The following is a 20,699-nucleotide window of genomic DNA, read 5'->3' as shown; positions in this document are numbered from 1 at the left end:
GTCAATTTTCTTTTTCTTTCCATGAATAGCTTTTAGAGAAATCGTTCAAAGACAACAAAGTTAAAGAAAAGAAGCGTGGGCAGCTGTTCAAACACGTCCACAAGTCGGTTCCAAAGTTCAGTTATTCCACATTTATGTCTGACATGAAGGTGATGATGAAGATTAGCGCACGCTCACGCACAAACATACACACACACACACACGTACGTGTAAAGCTGTGTGAAACACGAGCTTCCTCCTCCAAATCCATTGAGCTCTATTTTTGTCTTAAAGCTGAGGTTCCATTCTTTTTTTTTCCCACCATGTCTCAGAGTTATTAATGACAGGAACGATGTACCGTAAATAACCCTCAAGCTGTCATAAAAACGGAATCCGCCTTTAAAGTAATATAATACAAGCCGATGATGCTTATCCAATGAGGGAGAGAACTTTCCCTTATCAACTGAATTCACTCTGTACAGCCTCCATATATTAACATCAATCACTGGATCTAATTTATGACTCTTGTCTAACCAAGCGTGACCTGCTGTAAGAAGACACTTCATGGTTGGATTTGGGCTGGACTCTTGGGAATCTCCTCTGTTGGACTGGTTTTAATTAGGATGACATTACTCAGGGAAAACGTACTGGTTTGGAACTGAAGGGCGAGTCTTTGAAGTGCTGCTCCACACATTCGCCGGGCTCCGCTTACCCAGGGGTAAAAGCATCTGTGCGGTGACATTGCATGCATTCACATTCAAAAAAAAAAAAAAGAAGACCCACACGCTCGGATTCAAAACGCTTCTGCGCGCGTGCACGCTCGCACGGCGACGGCCAAGCTGTGCAGCCGACTGACGACAGCTTCCTTCTCGAGCTCTCTCTCCTCTGGGCAGCTCACAGCTGCAAGAGGCCAGACTTTGACGGCGCCCCTCCTGCACCGCCACCACCCTGAGCACTGAGCGGATCTGTTGGCTAACCAAGTGTGATTATCCCCAACCATTTATCAAGCTCCTTGTCAGAAGAGTTACAGGGCGGAATATCTGAAGAAATCAGCTAATCCTCAGCCGTCTGGGGAGCCGCGGATTCTGTCTCGCAACAGCAGCTGCACGATTCTCTGCCACTCATAAGGCCTTTATTCCAAACTGGCAACATATAAACCGCTGCTATCGCCTGAATTTGAATGAGGGACGCTTTTTCTATCTGCGAGGACCATCTGCGAAACGAAGCTCCAACCTGAGGTGAACCTGTCCTGTATAATGCGTGACATACGTTCGTCTTGTATGTATTTGGACTCCCATTATTACGGACCCGTCTGCGGTAACAGCAGGAGAAGGTCAGCGAGTAATCCCATGCTTTACTACACCGCGGGCAGATTGATTCTACCCTTGCTGATTCAATGCATTTTAAATAGCTCTGTTCAAAATGGCCTCCACCACTGTGACATTTGCATGAGAAATTGTTCTGGGGCACAATGTGCTGCTGTTTCAATTTGTTTTTACCGCTTTCTGGAGAACCGCCAGGACAATTCGGACAGTGCATTTTCCTGCACTTGCCCGGGGACAGCGGCGCAGGTCGCACGTACATCATTGTAAAGGGAAAAAGGTTCAACCAAAGTACAAGACAGCGCTTGTCTTTGTTTGAATCTTAAAATCAGTTCCGTCAAACCCAGATGTGTGTGTGTGTGTGTGTGTACTACGACCTCCAGGTGTGTGTGCGTGTGGATGGAGAGGCTCTCTTACATGCCATCCTGCCGTGTGGTGGTGTAGCCGTACTCCGGGTAGTGGAGGAAAGAGACGTTGACTCCAATCAGCGGCGTCCCGTCTCCCGTGAGGACCTGACCTCGGATTACTGACACCAGGCTGTGTGGGCAAGCAAACACAGAAACGGCTGAGTAAACAAACAACACCAGCCGGCGGTAACGCGCCTCCACGGCATCGATGCTGCTAACAACCGCCGTTCCTGTGCCAGCGGCAGCAGCAGCGAGGGATGATTTACTGACCAGTACGAACACTCCACAAACACGAACACAGCGCCACCATCCGCAGGACCTCGTCTCTGCGTTTTTAAAAACCCTACCTAAGAGGGAAACTATATAGCATAGAAAACCGTGGCTGTCAAAAGAGTACCTATAAAAGCACTCAGAGCGCAGACCCCCGCGTGGTGATCCGGATCATCATCAAACGGTTCTAAATGCAGTGAAATGACTCGAACAAAAAAGAAATAGAGTTTAAAATGCCTCGGAAGCCGATTTTTGTAATTCGAACACAGAAGTGGAGCTGAGACGAACCGAAGACACGCGAACGGCGGTAGAGTCTACCCGTTCAGTTTGAGTACGGTAGATCTGCCGTAGCAGAAAGACTGTGCACACCTCTTTCTGCTCCGTGTGCGTGTTTTATTCGGCTTTATTCTCTTACTCATGGATCTAAGCAAAGATAGCAATTTTACAAGATATCAAGATATTACTTTTTTTTTTACTCCATTATTATCCAGACGGGTATCAGGATTGCTCTCAAAATGTAATAGGATCTAAGTTAAACATGCTAACAAACAGACAAACGCCGTCAGAAACATAACCTCCTTGGCGGAGGTAAACAAAACAACAACAAACAGAGATAAATGATCAGTAATGTTAAATAATGAAAGGAAGGGTTCAATATCTAGAGTATATGTATTAACCTGAAACTGAAACTAATTATCTTTCCCTGAAGGTGAAACGATTACTCCAGACAGAGACTAGTGTAACTCAGGTTAAATATCCATGGTGTTGTCTGTGATACAAGATAATAAAACACCAACAATTGCGTCAAAGCAAGTTTCCTCTTCTGTAGGAAAGAAGTTGCAAAGCTGACAAGTGAAAAGGTACTTCGGTAAAATGAATTCACTGCTGGAGGCAATCTGTCATCAAGCAAAGAAAAAAAATAAAAAGGAGATTTAAAAAGAAACTGAGATACTGTAGCAAATCAAAAAATATCACTTCAGTGGTTTAAAAAAGGGGAAGTCTGAAACTGTGGATGTGAAAAGAAGGTTTAGCAAAAAACAACAACAAAATGCTCTCCGGTGTGGTCGACAAAGTCAAAGATTATTAGAAGTCTCGACAGTCAAAAAATAAATTATCCTCGTTAATAATAAATACACACAAGGTATTTTTTGAACAAAGATCTTCTCATCGACTCCCACGGATTTGCACCTGGCTGCTGAATTACACATCCAGCCTCCCGCTGTTGACCAAAGAGCGATGCCACTCGGGCAGGTGCAAGGGTTAAACGCTTCACTTAAGGGCACCTGTATGGCAGTTAGTCAAGGCAGGGGCGAGCATTATTCATTCGCATTACTCACCCAGATTTCCCCTGCTCGTAAATGGATTTGCTTCTGGTCAAAAGTCTCTCCACCTCCTCTGCTTTTACCTTAAAAAAAACTGTTTTCTTCTGCATCTTTGCTCCATAAATCACAGACACGGATAGTTCGTACATGATTTAAGCCTCTGGCGTCTCCTGCAATTATTCAGCACGCCGACCGCAGGCTGCCTTCGGGTAACGCCGCTCCTTCCTATGATTCTAATATTCTCGAGCACCTTGTAATTTGTTGAGACGATCGTCTTTTAAAGATAAGGAGGTGAGACAACACAAAATTTGTCACGTCGTGAACCATAGAGCAGAATTTTAAAAGTCGGGGGGAACAAAATCTTTTTTTCCCCCCGCCACTTTATCTTCAGGTCATTACGCACACAAGAGACGAGGATGATCAACAGCTTTAGCGTCTCTCATTTTCCTTCCGTCTCCATGTCTGGTAAAACCATCTCCCATCCTTTATTTACCTTCTTGGGGAACAAGCCCACTTAAGCGCCTCGGCGACGGTTCACTCTTTCTTCCCTGCATCTCTATTAATCTTTTGAGATGCAGACGGATGCCGCAGCAGTCAAACCCCCCCCCCCCCATTATGTCATTGTCTCACACTGATCGGAGAAAAACCTCCATCTGAAAGCCCAATGGGAGACTTATGTGTGGACATGGGAAACCAGCGGGACAAAAAGACACTCACAACACAGGTTTTATTCTTTGTGCTAGTTCTGAAACCTGCTCCATTTCTCTTGCCTTAAAAACTGTATATATATATTACAATTTGAAATCCACTGTTTCCCATCGTGGTAGCATTATATTCTCTAAGACTGGGCATAACGTCCACTGCTCATAGATGTCCACGCTGCTCTTCTGGCATTGTTCCAGTGCTTCAGAGACTTTTTATATAATGTATAGTCTGCAAAGACGGTCAATAATTTATTCACCCTATAACCTCAATTGATTGAAAAATATGGCTCTCCAAACAAACTCTGCTTCTACTAAATCTTACTTAGAAAGCATTTCACACATTTGTGGTTACAAGATGGATACAAAGTAAAAACAAAAATTCATTTGCAGAATTTTGGGGGCATGTTTGAAGAGACTCCACATTTTTCACCATGAAGTTGACGTCTACAAGGAGTCGGAAAAAAAAATAGAAAAGGCAAATGAGTATTTTGAGCAAGAGAGCTAATGCCACTGCCAGACGTAAAATCGACAGTAAGCTGAAAACAATGAGGATGGGGATTACTGAGAACTCTGCTGCAGGAAGGAGGGGAATGGTCTGATTCTATATTTTCAGTAAAGCATGCTATTTACGTAAGGATTACTTTAAACTATTGGAGGAAATATTCCCAAAGCCTTCTGCACACACTTGGCAATCATTCTCCTCTCCATCAGTCACAAAACAAATTCTATTCACCAAGCTGAGCACACGGAGAAGTGCATCCAGCCGCCGGTGAAAAATGGCTGTCACTTCTCACATTGTTGTAGCACAGTGGTCTATTCATCGGCATTGCATTCATGCCGCTCTTTCCCTTAATATAAAACTTTTTTCAAACAATGCATTCACCTTGGATGATCACAAAACATCTATTATTGCTGGATTTTTAAAGAAAGTACTTTGCCGCATTGCAAATAAAAAAAAAGAAAGAAGCTGCAGCAATTCATTCCGTAAACGTACGGAAAGAGCGATGGAGACGATAGCAACGGGAGTAAATGCCTGCAGCCGTGCTAGCAGCTTAGCGACTGGGTTTAGCAGCGCTGTAAGCAAACATCAGCATATGCTCACAAAGGCGATGCTCACACTCGCACGGTGCGTAATATTAATCATGTTCGCAAGTCTTAGTTTAGCATAGTTCGCATGTTAACGTCTGCTAATGGGCAGGGAAGGGAAGGAATTCATTAAATCACTGGACAAACTGAAATTCGGACCCAGTGGTGAGGAAAGCAAGGTGCATTATATAAAAGCAAAGAAAACGCTTCAGTCACATTGGCTTTGATTTTTTGGCTGTGCATAATGTTATGGAGTTAATTTAAACTTCAGGAAATTTAAATATATGGTGCAATTTGCACCCCGATGATAATAAAATTCTAAATGTGCAGTGAAAACTGGCTTGACTGCACAAAAAAAAAAACGCTGTATGCTTTCAAAGTCATTAGAGCTTCTTTTTTCTTTTTAGAAAAGTGTCGGCTCACTCTTGAGACTCTTTCCTGCCTGGTGGAATAAATAAACACCCGTGGCAGTGGCACCACTTTAAACACACTTGTCACAGTGAATGCAAAGACAAAGCGATGTTGGGAATCTTTGACGTTTTAGAGTGGCTGCGCAAACACAGGTGTCTCTCCAAACTGGTAATGAGACAGCCGACCGCTAGCGTGATCCAAATAATTAAAGAGCTGCCTGCCATTAAACCGCTTACCTGCTGTTGAACGCGTTCTCCCAGGGTACCACGTGACTGCCGCTGGGGCCGATCAAAAAGCTGACGCGGTCATAAAATGCTTTGGCTGTGGGCAGGCTGGATGAGCTCTGGGCCTGGCCGGCGAGGGCAGAGGGGTCAGGCGAGCCACGGCAGTAGGTCTGAGCCTGACACGCGATTTGAGCGCAGCAATCTGGGTCCATGCAGTCGACGAGCCCATCTGGAGAACGGGAGGGATAGTTGGGGCAGGGAAGGAGAAAGGCTTTGTTGACCTGGATGCACTGGGACACTTGAGGGCATGTTCATTCTTGCGTTGCGTCTCGATCACGCAAACAGCTTCTAATGCCAAGTGAAGTTCATTAAAGCGACAGCAGCGATCGAAGCATGGCCCCAATTATGAGCCACAAAAGTTTTAGACTTGGCGATGAGGGTAAGAAGTAGTTTGCAAACTTTGGGATAGTTACACCGTCTCACCTGCACTTTATAACGGATCCGCCGTGTATTTCTACTCATGCAGCTTTGTTACAACATTTGCATCATACTGAGACCCCCCCTTTCCAGTGACGTTTCATGTATGACAGATTTGTTGTCTTTGTCTGTACCATCAATGAGGATCCACATCAATAATCATTCTTCTGCCTGCTCGCCATAAGTAGTACAAACACAGGAGACCATTTGTCCGAGGCGTCTCGGGTCTTCCTACCTCCCTCGTTATCCTTCCCATCCGAGCAGAGCGTTTCGGTCGCTACGTCGCATCCCAGCCCTCGCCATCCCGACTGGCAGATGCAGTGCCAGACGTTCTGATCGAGGACGCACCTCCCGTTGTTGTTGCACAGCCCGGGGCAGCCGTCTGTCAACACATCATGTACGTGTCAAAAAGCTGAGCAAGTCAACATCGAGACAAATTAAAGTGGAGGAGACTGGTGGGAAAGGGGCATTTAGAGTGGACAGAGGAGGGACAAAATGATTAAAGACGCCATTGAGTGGACATACGGTACGATACAACTCTGACAGGACTGGGGGGGTAGGGTGTGAGGAGTCGCTGTCATTTCACATGAGTTTCGCAAAGTTAAATCACAGATGAAGAGTGACGTGTTTAAAATAGTGTTTTAATACTTCCTATCGAAATGCCCAAATGAAGCACAGAAGAAAAATCTAGTTGTTTTTGTGCTTCAGCAAAAAAAAAGAAAAAAGATTCTTCATGATTTCAAATCGATGGCTGGTCTGGTGCCAGTTCCACTTCTTCTTTTCCCCCTTGGGATCTAGATGTTAAAGATTCTTTGTGCACATATTTATCATTTTGAAAAGGCTGGAAAGCATCCGGCTCTCTTGGAAGTTCGCTGGCATTCCTTGGCAAAAACAAATAATTAAAATGGAAATAGCCTTTTGCAGATTTTTAGAAACACTCATGTGAAGTAACAGCCATATATAAAGGGACGGTAAGTAAAAAGAGGAACTAAGTGTGGGGGAGGGAGAGATCTGGAGTCTCTGCATGTACAGAAAACGGCGCATTTTGCTGCCATTTCGCATTCCTTCTAGTGGAGGGTGAAGACAGGGAGCCGAAACATGACTAAACCACACCAGTTTGGGGCGTTTAATCTTGCAGACACTGGGAATTAAGACAGGAGGAGAAGAGACCGTGGATCTGAGTGAGGCTAGATAAGACGAACAGAAGATGAGGGGACAAATCGGGAGGAGCAGGATCACAGCTGAAACATTATGATCGACTCGGACATAGAACAGGTGTATAAACGCCGTGCTAGGAAAGACAAAGAGCAGGGAGGGATTGTTCATCACAATCTCCCTTGGGTGGGGGGGTGGTGGTTCAATTTACCTTTATATCCTATCTTGACTGCTCCTATTACACAACCGAGGAAAAGGAAACATTTGGAAAAGAAAATTACTCATCTCTGTGGTGGCAGAGAGCTAAGACTGACAAAATATTGACTTGCTGTAACTTACAGGGAGCACAAAATGTGGCTAAAGCTAACCCTGCTGGCCTAAAGCCACTATAGGGGGCGGGGGGGGGGTTGGATAAAGCTATGCAGGAAAGATGTTTTCCCAAGATTACCATTGCCTTCAGCATGCTTTAGCTTCTGTTCTGATTTCAATCTCTCGACTGCGTATGCAAATCACAGCTGTTCAGCGATTGAGCTGAATGTCTAATATTAACCATGAGCGACAGGATGTGACTGCAAAGCTTGCAAGCTCGCCCGTGTCTTAAAAGAGGAGATCACATTATAAAAAAAGCAGAAATGAAAAGTGCTCAGCTGGATCTGGCACGATAATTCCCACGAAAAGTTAAAGACATTTAGTTACCTGATACTCTGGAATCCAAGGCTATACATGTAAGCCAAGGGGGGAGTTGAGGAGAGACAGACAGGCAGGCAGACAGGCATACAGACATAAAATAGAGAAGAGAATGGATATAAGTAGGGGTTAGGCAGAGAAATGCAAACAGGAAGCAAAAAGGACGCGAAAATTGCAGTGAGAGACAAGAAAAGACAGACGCTCATTTAAAGATTTACAGCATCAATACAGTTGGGGGGGGGGGGGGGGGATGACAACAGCATTTTAAGCTTGGAATGTAGCTGTTGATTAAAGCAGCAAGAGATTAATCAGACTTATGGATTCCTCCACTATAAAAAATCGCCATGTTTTTCTTTTAGATTGTCGTTATGGATTCCGGCATTCGGAAGCAACATGAATGAATTCAGCGTCTAAAGCCAAGTAAAAGATTCACTGCTAGTTCTCCCCCAATCTGCTTTGCTTTTTCTAGCTCCTGACAGGCAAACAGACAGAAGAGAACACCAATCTCTCTTCGTATCCTAGTGATGCAGCTCGCCGCTATAGGAGCAGGCTTCATCTGCATCAAAACATCTTACCGGCTGCTTGTCAGGAGGTATGTTTTCTCTAACTTAGTCTAATGGGAGTGCATCATACTGAGATCCCCCCCCACCCCCCACCCACCCACCCTTTCAATTTGCTGTCAACTCCACTTCAGTGATTTCCGCAACTGCACCCCAAAGAACCAGCGGAACACGACGGCGAATCAAAAACACCTTTAACTGCATTGCTGAGAATGCAGCGACAATGGGGTTTAAGCCTTGCATATAAAACAGGATCTGTACGCCCGCGACAAAAGAATGGCCGAGGAAGTCCTCTATTCAGGCTCTGGCCATGTAATGTGATTAAAAGACGCTTTGTGCAAATGGCAGTCATTCAGGGTGTGAAAGACAAAATAAGCTCCCCCGTTCTTTAAGAAAAGGTGACGCGCCGCCCAGTCATCCCGTCCGTATCTGAAGACGGAGTTACTTTCCTTATGTGAACCCTTAAATGGAAACAAAGAGAAAATGGATGACGCAAAGCCTGCCCTGAGAGGAAGAGTCATAGGGTCAGAAGAGCGCCCCCCCCCCCCTCGGACAACGAGGCCGACCCAACGTGAGATGCATCCAATGCTACATTGCTGATGGGAAAACTTGTAAATACACAATTGGAGTTCAAGGGCTTGGATTAGCAGATCTTCGTTTCTCAGGGTAAGCGTCGTCATTGAGAGGTTGAAAGTGACACTTGGGCGAATGCTGCTTGACCTGCCGTGGCAGAGTTTAATTACAGGACCTTTGACAGGGGGGGGTAAGACGTCGAGGAAGTCTGAGTTAAAGGTCGACGGGAAGAGACATCTCAGAACTCATTAAACTCATTAATGGCTGATGAAGCATCGCCATTTCAGAAAAATGATATTCCAAAGAGGCCCTAGCCATGGCTTCCTGGCTCCCGGAATGCGTGCCCTTGACTCACTAATACGGGAGCATCAATCAGCGGTCTAGAAGGTGCAATGAAGGAAAAGTGCAAAGGTGGTGCGAGGCGCTGCAAAATGAAAAGGTAATTTGCAAGTGGGCCTCCTGATCCTGGCCAATCAGGTTTTTCAGGTTGCTGAGATGAGACTTTCCGCGTTGCTGCAATTAAACACAGTTTTTAATATATTGGCTCCAAACTTTTCGACATCAAGGACTAACTTGTCACAATCAGAGACCCCCATTTGGTAAGATTTTGGCCCACGGCCCCCCCATCTGATAAGAATTATGCTTTTGGATTTTTTCATTACAGAACAAGTATGAAAGCCAACCTTAAATCATACACCCTGACACTGTGTAACTTATGGATGGAATTATAATGAGAATACATTTTCCTTTTCGCTGAGGACTCCTTAGTATTCCCTTAAGGACTCCCTGCTGGGTTTGACTCATACCCAATCCATTCAAACCTCGATAGTATCTGCTGTCGGAAGCTCTGACTCGGAAAAAAATTGCTTCTCCTGTAATGTAATTTGAAACAAAACAATGATTTAACGTCATTAACATTTGACAAATTTTCATGAAACTTGGACTCAGGCAGGAATAGAATCAGTAAATGTAAAATATTAATAAGCAAAATGTGACTAAGCTGCTAGCATTTGCTGCAAAAAGTTGAAATACTTCCAGAAAAAGTACTTCTCACTATAGAACCATGCAGATGTCCTTGTTTGAAGTGGGAAGGCAGTGACAGAAGTGTTCTACCATTTAAAGCTGCCCTTTGAAGCCTGTCCATAAATACATTTCCTCTGTAGTTCATAACTCTCTGTCAAGTGCATGTAGGCGTACGTGTCACCATTGCTCACCGATGGTGCAGTGTTCGCCCGTCCAGCCCTGGTGGCAGTCACACTTGCCCTCTCTGCAGACGCCGTGGTCGATACAGCGTGGGTGACAGTCTCGCTCCTCGCATTCTGGTCCAGTCCAGCCTTCCTCGCACTGACAAACGCCGCCGATGCACGAGCCGTGGGGGCCGCAGTCCACCATGCATACCTCTGTCATAAAAGACAAAGCCGGGGATACTTCTAGTTTCTGTTCTGAGTAAATTCTTCTTGTGTATATTTGTATTCTGTGTACAGTAGTCACATCTGCCATCACGGGGGGGGGGGCTCTGTTTGCTGCCTCCATCTGTTTAAGTGGGCCAGAGGGTTAACGGGAGAAAGCAACATTTGCAGAGCGATTCCTGAAAAATAAACGGATGGATGGATGGACTCTCTTTCAATGGCTCCAAATCCTCAAGACTGAAATCTGCTCTTATTCATTTAAGCAGCATTGTTTTAGATGGGAGACCACAATGGCGTGTGGATTTTCGCAGCTCTGAAACTTCAGTCAGGTTTTATTTGGCTTCAACTTTGTAAAAATTAGAGGTGAAATTAGAGGATAATCAATATAGCATTATTGCATTTACGAGTTCAAGTAACAACAGTTGTTTAAAATTGTCGCAGCCTGTATTCAAACCAATTCAAACGTAATGAGTCCATGTCGGAAAGCAAATGGAAAAGATAAAAGGAGCATCAAAGACATTGTTATGTGTCATTATGATGGCAGATGGATGAGATCTGATTCAGCCTGCATCTACGTTACGTGAAAAACTCTGAGGGAATAATTATCTTATCAACAGACGAACGTGGGTGTAACAGCCACTTCTTGCAATCCGAAATGACATCAAAGCTAATCAAACTCTATATTTTTAGGAATAATTACAATAGAATTAAAGAAAAATATGTTTTTTTACTGTGCCACAGGTTATTATTGTCATTTCCGCTCCTGCTGTCATTTTAACACATCTTTATAAAAAGACTTCAGCAATTTTAGAGGCCACTCAGAGAGTGCCGACCTCCGCCGAGCAGTGAATTAGATTTACACGGTCCACATGGTGATCTGGATCAACATTAAATTATTCTAAATTGTTCTTGGCATCTTTTATACACCAACCATGAAAAGCATGAAATAAACATCAATCAGAGTTTATGTGTATTTTTTTAAGATTTATGAATCCGTAAATAGAGTTTTTAATGTTAAAATGAAATGAAATGAAATTACAGACTCAGTCAAGAACAACAATTATTTTGTACAATATAAAAAAAAATCAACCTGCAAAACAATCACATTCCAGAGTTTCGATATTTTGGAAGCTCATTTGCATGGAGTCTTGGCAAACTGAGGCGAGGGTTATGGATTCCTGCAGGTTTCTTATGTCTTGAGTGAAAGATGTTAGAGCATGTTTTCCATGAGCGCCGAGCACCGGAAAGATCAGAGCAGCTGTTACCATCCGGTGTTATCATCCGAAAAGTAGACTTCAATAGATTGAATCCACGGGTGGTGAGAGTCAGTCTCTAACTGGCTAACACTCAACAAGCTGTGGCCGATCTCGTGAGGGAATACGAAATGTTCACCGACTGAAAAACCAAGAGCTCGGATCAAAGCTTTCCAACACAAGAGCCATGGCGTTTTCTGAAGTGACAATAGCCATCAGTGCGCTTGAGGAAAGTGGCACAGATATAATGCACGAGAAAATGAGCAGAAAACGTCACGCCAAGTTGGAAAATCTTGGCTATGGGCCGCAAGGTAAGCAAATGAGATAAGCAGCATTATTCTGCAACCCAAAGTGTAACACATCACGCATTAAATATATATTCATGTTCATGTTTAGAATCTGCCTTCACTGCTTTTCCCACCCGCCTTCCCCTCGCTGTCTGTGATTGGAGTTTGTCTTCGATTGAGAGACCTTGGATGGTTCTGATTAAGTTGAACCGACACTGTAGAATATTAAGCACGCCTCTGGAGGGGGGGGGGGGGGGTCGCTCCAATCCAAAAGGATATACCTTCTTCCCATAGAATCTGTGCAATCAATTTTTCATTAGGGCAAAAGTGTTTATCTGCCTTTAACGCGCCCGTGACTGAAGCTGAATAGGGGGCTGTGGGCGGTCGATCCGTGCTGTTCGCTTGTTAATTACAGTTTATTTAATTGAGAAGAAGAACAAGAAGAATCACGCCATTAATTAGGGAGGAATCTTCTTCCCGCCCAGACGAGTAAACTCCAAAAGTTTCAGAGCGCACCACGGCCGGGCCGGACCCCTTTGTGTCCTTATTGACATTCCCGAGATACGCTGTTGAGTGGGAAGATTTAACTCTGTTAGACACACAAAAGAAAAATTATCCCTGTTCACCAAAACAATGTTTATCCCCGGGCAGCAACCGAAGCAGCTGCACGCTCATCTATCACGTCAAACACACCATCCGGGCCTCCTAACGGTTTCATGTTCAACTCCGCTTCAGACAAGAGAAATAAAACTGGCAGCCTTTTCACGCCGCCAGAAAAAGAAGGGGGCAACAGCGGCTCTTAATTATTTAGCTCAGTGCAGCCATTGTGCTTCTCTCTGAGTCCGTTCTGAAAGGTGAAGCGGAACATAAATCACCTGAAGCTCATTCACAGATAACGGATGGGAGGAGCCAGCCTTCGAACTAACGTGTCACCTGCTTGTGTCAAAAGGCAAAGTCTCTGAATACAAAGCTGGAAACAAATGTAGAAGTCCAGCTCGGAGGCCGATGGGAATGCACGATCGCTTCCTCGCCTCTGAAACGCAAAGCGGATCTGCTATACGCTGGCAGTTCACGGTTTCGCATGACAATCGGGCTTATTTGACTTTATTCAAGGAAAAAATCACCTACTTTGTTTTTTATTTACTTTTGGATATGCTGTAGATAAGAAAAAATTATTATTCAGCCCGAGGCTCACTTTCAATCCTTTTTTTCAAAACTTTCCAAGAACGAGGCTCAGCTTTTCACGGCTTATATGGTTTGGCAGGAAAACGAAAAACTATTTCCTTTGCATTTTTGAAATGATCCGCATTCACACAGGAACAGTAACAGGCATGGGCAAAGTGGGGCTGTGATGTCATCGTATTCGTTACATGACGAGAGCATGGTGGCGTTTTGTAAAGGTTGCATTATCAGCGTCGCTGTGTAAACGATCACATCACAACAAGAGTTCACCGATTTAGGATAAAATTCCAGAGCGACTCCTCGCTATCAGGTCTCAACATCACGCTGCTCATTCCAGTGAAAGTTTTTGCGTTGACTTTTCTTTACCCGCAGACAGTTCTGCTGACTTTCTCAGACCTACTTAGAGAGGAACTGAAACTTTTTAGAGACATTGCGGTGCAAAAATATTCCGGTTCTCGCAAGTATAACTCACATCTGCAGAAAACAGATGGTATTGACTTTTTTTTAAATGTAATTGGCCCGAGCACATCTTCATCGCCCTGAAGGTGACCCAACATGCATGTGACGCAGGGCTAATGAAACACATCTCAGGTGATGGAGCATGCATCCGTTGCTCGTGTCAGTCGCCTCCCATTCAGACAATTAATACTGTAAATTAGTTTTCTTCATGTGTGGATCAGATTGGCCATAAAATTAGAAATTAATTTCAAACATTTTGATTCAGGGGAAACAAACTGTTCAAATATGTTTGCTAAGTAAAAGAAAAAAGAAAAAGAGATGATAAATAAACAGAATTAAGGTTCAAAATTATTCAATAGCAGTGCTGAATAATTTAAAAAGTCACCCCCAATGTAGACAGAATTCCACCGGCTGTTAATCGAGGCTTATGGGTCTGCTGTTGTGGACGCTTGCCAAAATAAAATTCTGGAGTTGACTGGATTATTTGTGAGGATTTGTTCAACAAATGAATTGCGGATTACATTTTTAAATAGATTAATAATCCATTTCATTCTTTTCAATATGTGGACTTTGAAAATGTTCAACTTTGCTCTGTGGTGTTAAGTACGAAAAAAAAAGATATACATTTTTCAAATTCAAAAGGAGAATTTGCCCCGGGTTCCGGCTTCTCGTATTTGTACTTGTGACAAAAGCAATTTAAATGTATTAAATCTGGTTTAGGGAAAGTTTAGCGGACACTTTCCTGCATTTCATAAGTTTTCATTGCCTGTAATACTAAACGGACAAAGCCATCGGGAGATTCATTAATAATAAACGTAATCGTGAGGTCACATGAACAGGCTGAGCACACAAACGTTTAAAGTGAAGCGAAAGAAGAGAAATGGCTTCTGACCTATGGAGCAGTCGGCTCCGGTCCAGTTGGCGTCGCAGATGCAGGTTCCCGAGTCGGTGTTGAAGGTGCCGTGGCTGGAGCACTGCTCCGGACAGGTGCTCTTCAGGATCTCGCAGCTGATCCCTCCCCAGCCTGGATTACAGTGGCATTCGCCGTGATGACAGGCTCCGTGGCCGGAGCACAACGGATCCAAGCAGTCCACTGAGAACGCACGGCAACGATTACGGCCATGTTAGTTCAGCACAGGGAGGATATCAGAACTACTTATAACCCCACCCAGGCTTTGGACCCAAACAAAAGCAGGAGCTGCTGAAGACCTAACTAGTCCCTTTACAGTATATTACAGGGTAATTCCAACAGACTGACGGCATAATTATGCTCCATTATAGACACCAGGAAAAGGGGAACAATTAGTGTTGAGACGGGTGTAATCCATTACTATTAACAATTTGCAGATCGACTTGCTGATTTAAGTTAATAATTGGCAATTATGACCAACATAATCTTCTCATTACTAAGAAGGGATAATATGTGGCAACATCCTTGCGCTTCCCCCCCGGAGTCTGCGCATTTCCATATACACTTGGATAAAGATATTGATCATTCACCCGAGCCAATCCATCACAACCTGGTAAAAGAGTATATACATATATATTGATTAAGTGGACTCAATAGCCTTTTACATGTAAGGTTAACCGCACATTTAAATCTGAGCTGATAATTGTCTTTTGTTTGCATGGGGATCAATAAAGTGAAGGGGGGGGGGGGTGGAAGAAAAAGCTCTTTCCTCAATAAACACAGGAACAGATGTCATTGACTGATCGATTTGAACAGGCGCCTTCAACTGTGGCGCATTCTAATAGGCGAATGCATCAACGGGCAATGCGTAATCTGCCTCAGCGTGTGCCCTCGTGTGGTCGAAACACTGAGCGGGAGTTCATTTACACCCACGCTATCAATAACAGCGTCCAAAACATTATCTGCTTAGTCGAGTTGAAAACACAGATTGTTTCACCAATGAACTGTGTCGATTCCCCCGGCGCTTCACACAGAAATGGCCGCCTTTAGCTTCTGCCGTTCCGATAGGAAGACTTGTTTGCTCGTTTTAATTTACCTTGCCCGCAGGTGGGTCCTTTGTGCCCCGTGTTGCACACGCAGTTACCCGCCACGCACAGCCCATGCCCGCCGCATTGAGCGTCGACACACTGGGAGGCAGGTACGTCACACTCCGTGCCCTTCCAGCCGCTGTAGCACTGACAGCGCCCCCTGGTGTACTGGCCGTTCCCGCTGCACAGGACCGGACAGGCGGCTGAGGAGAGACGGCGGCTTCAGGAATTCACCTCCAGACTGTGAGATGTTCCAACACCGATTTCATCGGGATATACTTCAGTGTTTTGGGAATTCGATTTTTGGCTTTTACTTGCAGAGGAGCTAAATCTGGAGATCTTCCCACTGCAATTTGGGAAGGTGATCAAATCTGCCTCTCTGGATCTCTAAAGCTCACTAACAGACATGTTAGATCTTGTTTAATCCACACAAGAACTGAAGCATAAACGCAACCAAAGAAAGCCATTTAAAATGGAATTATATGCCAAAACTGCTTTTTCAGCATACATTTGGCCATCGCTGCAACACGATGGAGTACAATGAATCCTGCAAAAAATACTCTCACCAATTTCATAGCCAATTTCATAGCCAATTTCAGCCTTAAAGACATTTCAGTGAAAAGATCTAAGTATTATTCGCTTTAGTCCAGAATGGAAAAAACATCACGTAATTGGTGTTGGATCTTAGAACGTCTCAAAGATCTAACATTCTTGCCAATATTGTTATTTTCCTGATGCTTATATTAGTTTTATATTTTAGCATGACTGATATGATAGTTGGCAGCGCTCTCTCATAGACAAAGTATGTAATGGTGGCCCGGTACCATTTGGGGCATATCCCAACACTGACAAACATTAAATGATTCAACTGTTTAAGACAGAGATTTTGAGCATCACACACACCAAGTAATTTATGCAAAAAAAGAAACAAATCTTAAAGTAAAAACACAAGTATGTTCTGACTGTTAAGAAACAGAACGGCATTCAATAGTTACCTCTGGAGCAGTACGGTCCGATGAATCCTGGGAAGCAGTGACAGGATCCCGCAACACACTCCCCGTTCCCGTAGCATTTGTGCGTGCACTCGGTGACAGAATCTGTGGGTAAAGCAGCGAGTGGCTCCAGCTATTAGCTCCGCACACTGTCAGAGGAAATCTCAAATTGAACTTCCATACAACATCTGACAACTGCATCGCTGAAGAAATACTGCAAGGCAACGAACTTCATCCTCCTTCCTTACATGAATCGATGTTTTCCTAGCCTGTCTGCAGCACTTGTATCAGGCATGGCATACATTTACAGATATTTGTCCACGTCTCGCTGAAGTCTAAGCCTCCGGAACATTGACTATTCCCAGCCCAAGCCATGTTAAATAAAAGGCACAAAGGCATTTTAAACCACACCAATAATTCTGTTTCCTTGCCAAACTTCCTCCTCCTCCGCGGCCTCGTGTCCCCGCAACGCCTTGAATGACTGATCGTGTCCACGCAAGCTGCGCAATCTCCCGAGTCTTCGCATCTCAAATCCTCTCTGAGTTGAAGTTAATCTGACATATCCCACAAACAGATCTTGTGTTCATTCAACAGACCATCACTCTTGAAGTTCACCCCCAAAAGAGCAGCACCCTCATTCTGATCAGCATTTTTTTTGTTATTACTCTGTCTTGTGTCGGGAGCCAGGCAATTTTGACCAGACGTCAATACCTTAATATCTATAGGGCTCGATCGATGGGACTCCCCGAAGGACATAGAGAAATCAAAAGTTTAACTCAACCTTAGTGGGGGGGGGGTCCACTTCAAAACCAACAAGGAAATTTCACACACTTCATAAATCCGAAGGGGTTGTTGGGAGGGAAGGATCAACGGCGTGTATGGTTTTATATTCCGCTACCATCCAATAATAACCTAGATCCAACTCCTGGGGGGCTCAAAGTTTGACAAGCTCAGCTTGTTTGTGAAGCCAGTATTTATATCATCCAAACTGCAGACGCAGCTGTTTAAGGTAATTAAAATCTTCCAAACATGTCATTACACATCATCCCAATCACACTCATCATCCATCGCAGCAGATGTGCGTCCTCGTACCCTGGATTATGGTGTTGTAGGACACCGTCTCCACATTGCGTCCATCGTTATAAAACGCCAGGTGCCAAACTCCTAACTCCAGGTACTGGATGAACCCGGCCTGGTGGACGGTGACCGGGTGATCCAGGCGGGCTCTCGTCTCCGGTTCGCTCAGGGTCCAATGCTCTTTAGCGATTAGCCGGCTGCCATCCAGCAGCTCCACAAAGTCGTACTGCAAAAAAAAAATATTGAAATTATTATTTTAATTTCAGTTATATTAAATTCAGCAATTACGAGGCAAGGCTATCCATACATTTTTCTTCCATTGGATGCTGTGCATGCGGATGCTCCAGAGATTTTTCTCAACACTCTGACAGGAATTCTTCAACGTCGTAATGGAAGACCCAACAGAGCAGTATTGTGCACACACAGAGAGAATGCAAGTATAATACATGTTGATTTTTCTGTCAGTTATTTGCGGCTGCAGCTGTTGTTAGGAGAGTTGTTTGAATTCTGACAGTGTTGATGTGATTCTGGGGCAAATGCTCGAAATTATTCCAAAAATATACTGTTAACTGACAGGGAAAGCTCATTCAATGAAAATCTGACAATTTTCTCATTTAAAGTTTGTCTAGATATGGATGCTTCCCTCAGTTGCTTCCCTCAGTTGCCTCTAATTTAAGTACATTATTTTATGTTTGAAGAAACTGCACAGATGTTCGATATGTTTCGTTAAATTGCTTGATTATAAGTTAAGGTAAGTGAGCTCGCTACTTGCGTACAATACATCATAAAAAACAAACGTTACATAATCTACCAGGCTTCCTTTCTTATCCTTATATGTCGGGAATGCAGCAAAACAATTTCTCTATATTCTCTTCGCAAACAAACATTGATTTACGGGGTAAACAAGAAGCAGCGAGTCGTCTCCGCCGAGTGAAACGAGTAAAGCGCCGCACCTGCTCAACACCTGAACCTCATTTTGACAGAAGCTGTAAGATACACAGCACTGCAGCAGGAACCGGGAGAAAGCATACGAGCAATCCCTGGACAGGCTTCACGCTGAAGAGGAGCACAGCAGATGCAGACAGATCCACGGGCTGAAACCGCCGTTGGACACACTGACGGCAGCCTTCAGTGTGGAAAGGGATATGTTGGTTCTTAGCTTCATGTTGTTTAGAGATTTGTGCTGTCTTATTTTTAGATGAAGTAGAATCCAGTAATAAGTCCATTTGCAGAGAGGCTTTAATGAATAGCAGAACCATTGATTTTTGGCTGGAATTTTACTATCAAAGAAACTTTCTTCAAGTGCATATTAAACTTCAAAAATAGATTATTTTAATTTTAAATTAGTTTATTCACAAGTAAGTCCCAAAGAAATGTAATGTTCCTTCTCCAGCAGGAAGTTGCTGCAGACGGTGGGCGATGATAATCACTCTGGACATGCATCCCATACAAAGTGGAGACTAGGAAATAATGACAATTAAATGGAAAGTTAAATAAAATATTCATATATATTGGTCAAATGAAATAAATCTTTGTTATTTATATGAATCAATCTTTATATGAATCAATCAGGAAGCAGAGCAGTAAACAGCTCAGCAATCAACACAGCAATTGGCTCATACTAAATGCTGTATATATATTTTTGTTGGAGTAGTTGGAGTCCAAATCAACCAAATATGCGCCCGCGTTGCCTTGTTTCAGTTGGATTTTGGTTTTCTTTACATTTAAACTTCAGCCAAAACAGCTCATGAATGTGTCCGAGCTTTGAGGGACCTCCGGGCGCCTCCCTCAAAGAGAAGGAGAACCGCGTCCCTGCTAATGTTAGAGACTGACTGAACTCAAAAGTTTGTCTCTTCTAACTTTGTTTCTTTTCTTTCTTTTTTTTTATCTGCACAGGAAGACACTCAATAAAAGACAGAGGAAGTCTCAATTTGAAAAGGGTGAAAAGGCTTTGCACTTAAATGCAGTCTTGTCTTCCAACTGGTGAATACGACGAAGAGTCAATATCTCTCATTGGGGTCTTTCATGCTCAGTTAAGTAAATGCATTGATTGGTGATGCTGATTCGGGGCAATTCAGAGGCGGTCGCAACGGACAGTGTCCGGTATCGACATGCTTGAGTGTATGGACAACAATTGCCTGGAACATAAAAGCAGCGTCTTGTTAATTATTCCTCTTTGGTCTTTGAGTCTGTCCCTTTCCCACCTTGAAACCAATTCAGCTCACCTGTTGTCAGTCACATCGGCCTCTCTTCTAGTGGCCCCGACTGTCTACACTTGAGTGAAGCCGATCTTCACTTAGAGAGAATGTCAAGAAGGTGAAGCTAAGAGCTTTCACAGTCAAGTGCGGTGGAAAATGGCAATTGTCTGAGTGCTGCCATTGCCATCCCCACACATCGGACCGTCGGACGCCCAGAGCTGTCATTCAGGTGACACATCAGACATTTGGGAAATGCTTCCATTTCCAAACAGCAGACGTGGAAGTCGAAGACAAACGCGCCCCACAGACGGGGAAGGCGAGGCAAAAAGGACAAAATAGAATTCATAGGGTCAAATTCTAAATGCGAATAATGATCTGAATTTCAATACAGGAATGCAATTTTATATCAAACATTTTTTTTTTTAAACTAATTTCAAAGGGTTGAGCTGTTGCTAATGAGAAAACCCAAGAAGTACTGCCCAAAGACAAAGGCAGCAGCTAAATGGAAGAGCTAGCGGAGCAGTTAGCCGAGACAGAACCAGATGTTTCCCTCAGGAGCTGCTGGTTGTCTGATTGATAGTCTGCAGGTGGTTTCGAAATGTCTTAAAATTATTCAGTGTGTTTTCAGACAGGCGAAGCCTTTGAATGGGGAAGAAGTGCTTTGGTT

At 43.9% G+C, this 20,699-nt stretch overlaps 1 protein-coding gene across 1 annotated transcript in view; it reads right to left on the bottom strand.

Annotated features, from left to right (window-relative positions):
- Positions 1–20,699, bottom strand: part of si:dkey-237h12.3 (teneurin-3) — a 109,067-nt gene that overhangs the window by 29,910 nt on the left and 58,458 nt on the right. Inside the window, exons 7-16 of the mRNA XM_068740550.1 lie at positions 17,850–18,060; positions 16,761–16,862; positions 15,774–15,968; positions 14,660–14,860; positions 10,392–10,577; positions 8,054–8,074; positions 7,569–7,592; positions 6,438–6,584; positions 5,738–5,954; positions 1,719–1,838 (exon numbers count right to left, since the gene is read on the bottom strand). Of these exons, the coding sequence (XP_068596651.1) occupies positions 1,719–1,838; positions 5,738–5,954; positions 6,438–6,584; positions 7,569–7,592; positions 8,054–8,074; positions 10,392–10,577; positions 14,660–14,860; positions 15,774–15,968; positions 16,761–16,862; positions 17,850–18,060 (1,424 nt within the window). The remainder of the gene's footprint in view (positions 1–1,718; positions 1,839–5,737; positions 5,955–6,437; positions 6,585–7,568; positions 7,593–8,053; positions 8,075–10,391; positions 10,578–14,659; positions 14,861–15,773; positions 15,969–16,760; positions 16,863–17,849; positions 18,061–20,699) is intronic.

This window comes from Brachionichthys hirsutus, chromosome 6 (assembly GCF_040956055.1).
Source record: "Brachionichthys hirsutus isolate HB-005 chromosome 6, CSIRO-AGI_Bhir_v1, whole genome shotgun sequence".
In the NCBI taxonomy this organism is placed as follows: domain Eukaryota; kingdom Metazoa; phylum Chordata; class Actinopteri; order Lophiiformes; family Brachionichthyidae; genus Brachionichthys; species Brachionichthys hirsutus.
The sequence above is the reverse complement of the archived record's forward strand: the minus strand, read 5'-3'. Positions and strand labels throughout refer to the sequence as shown.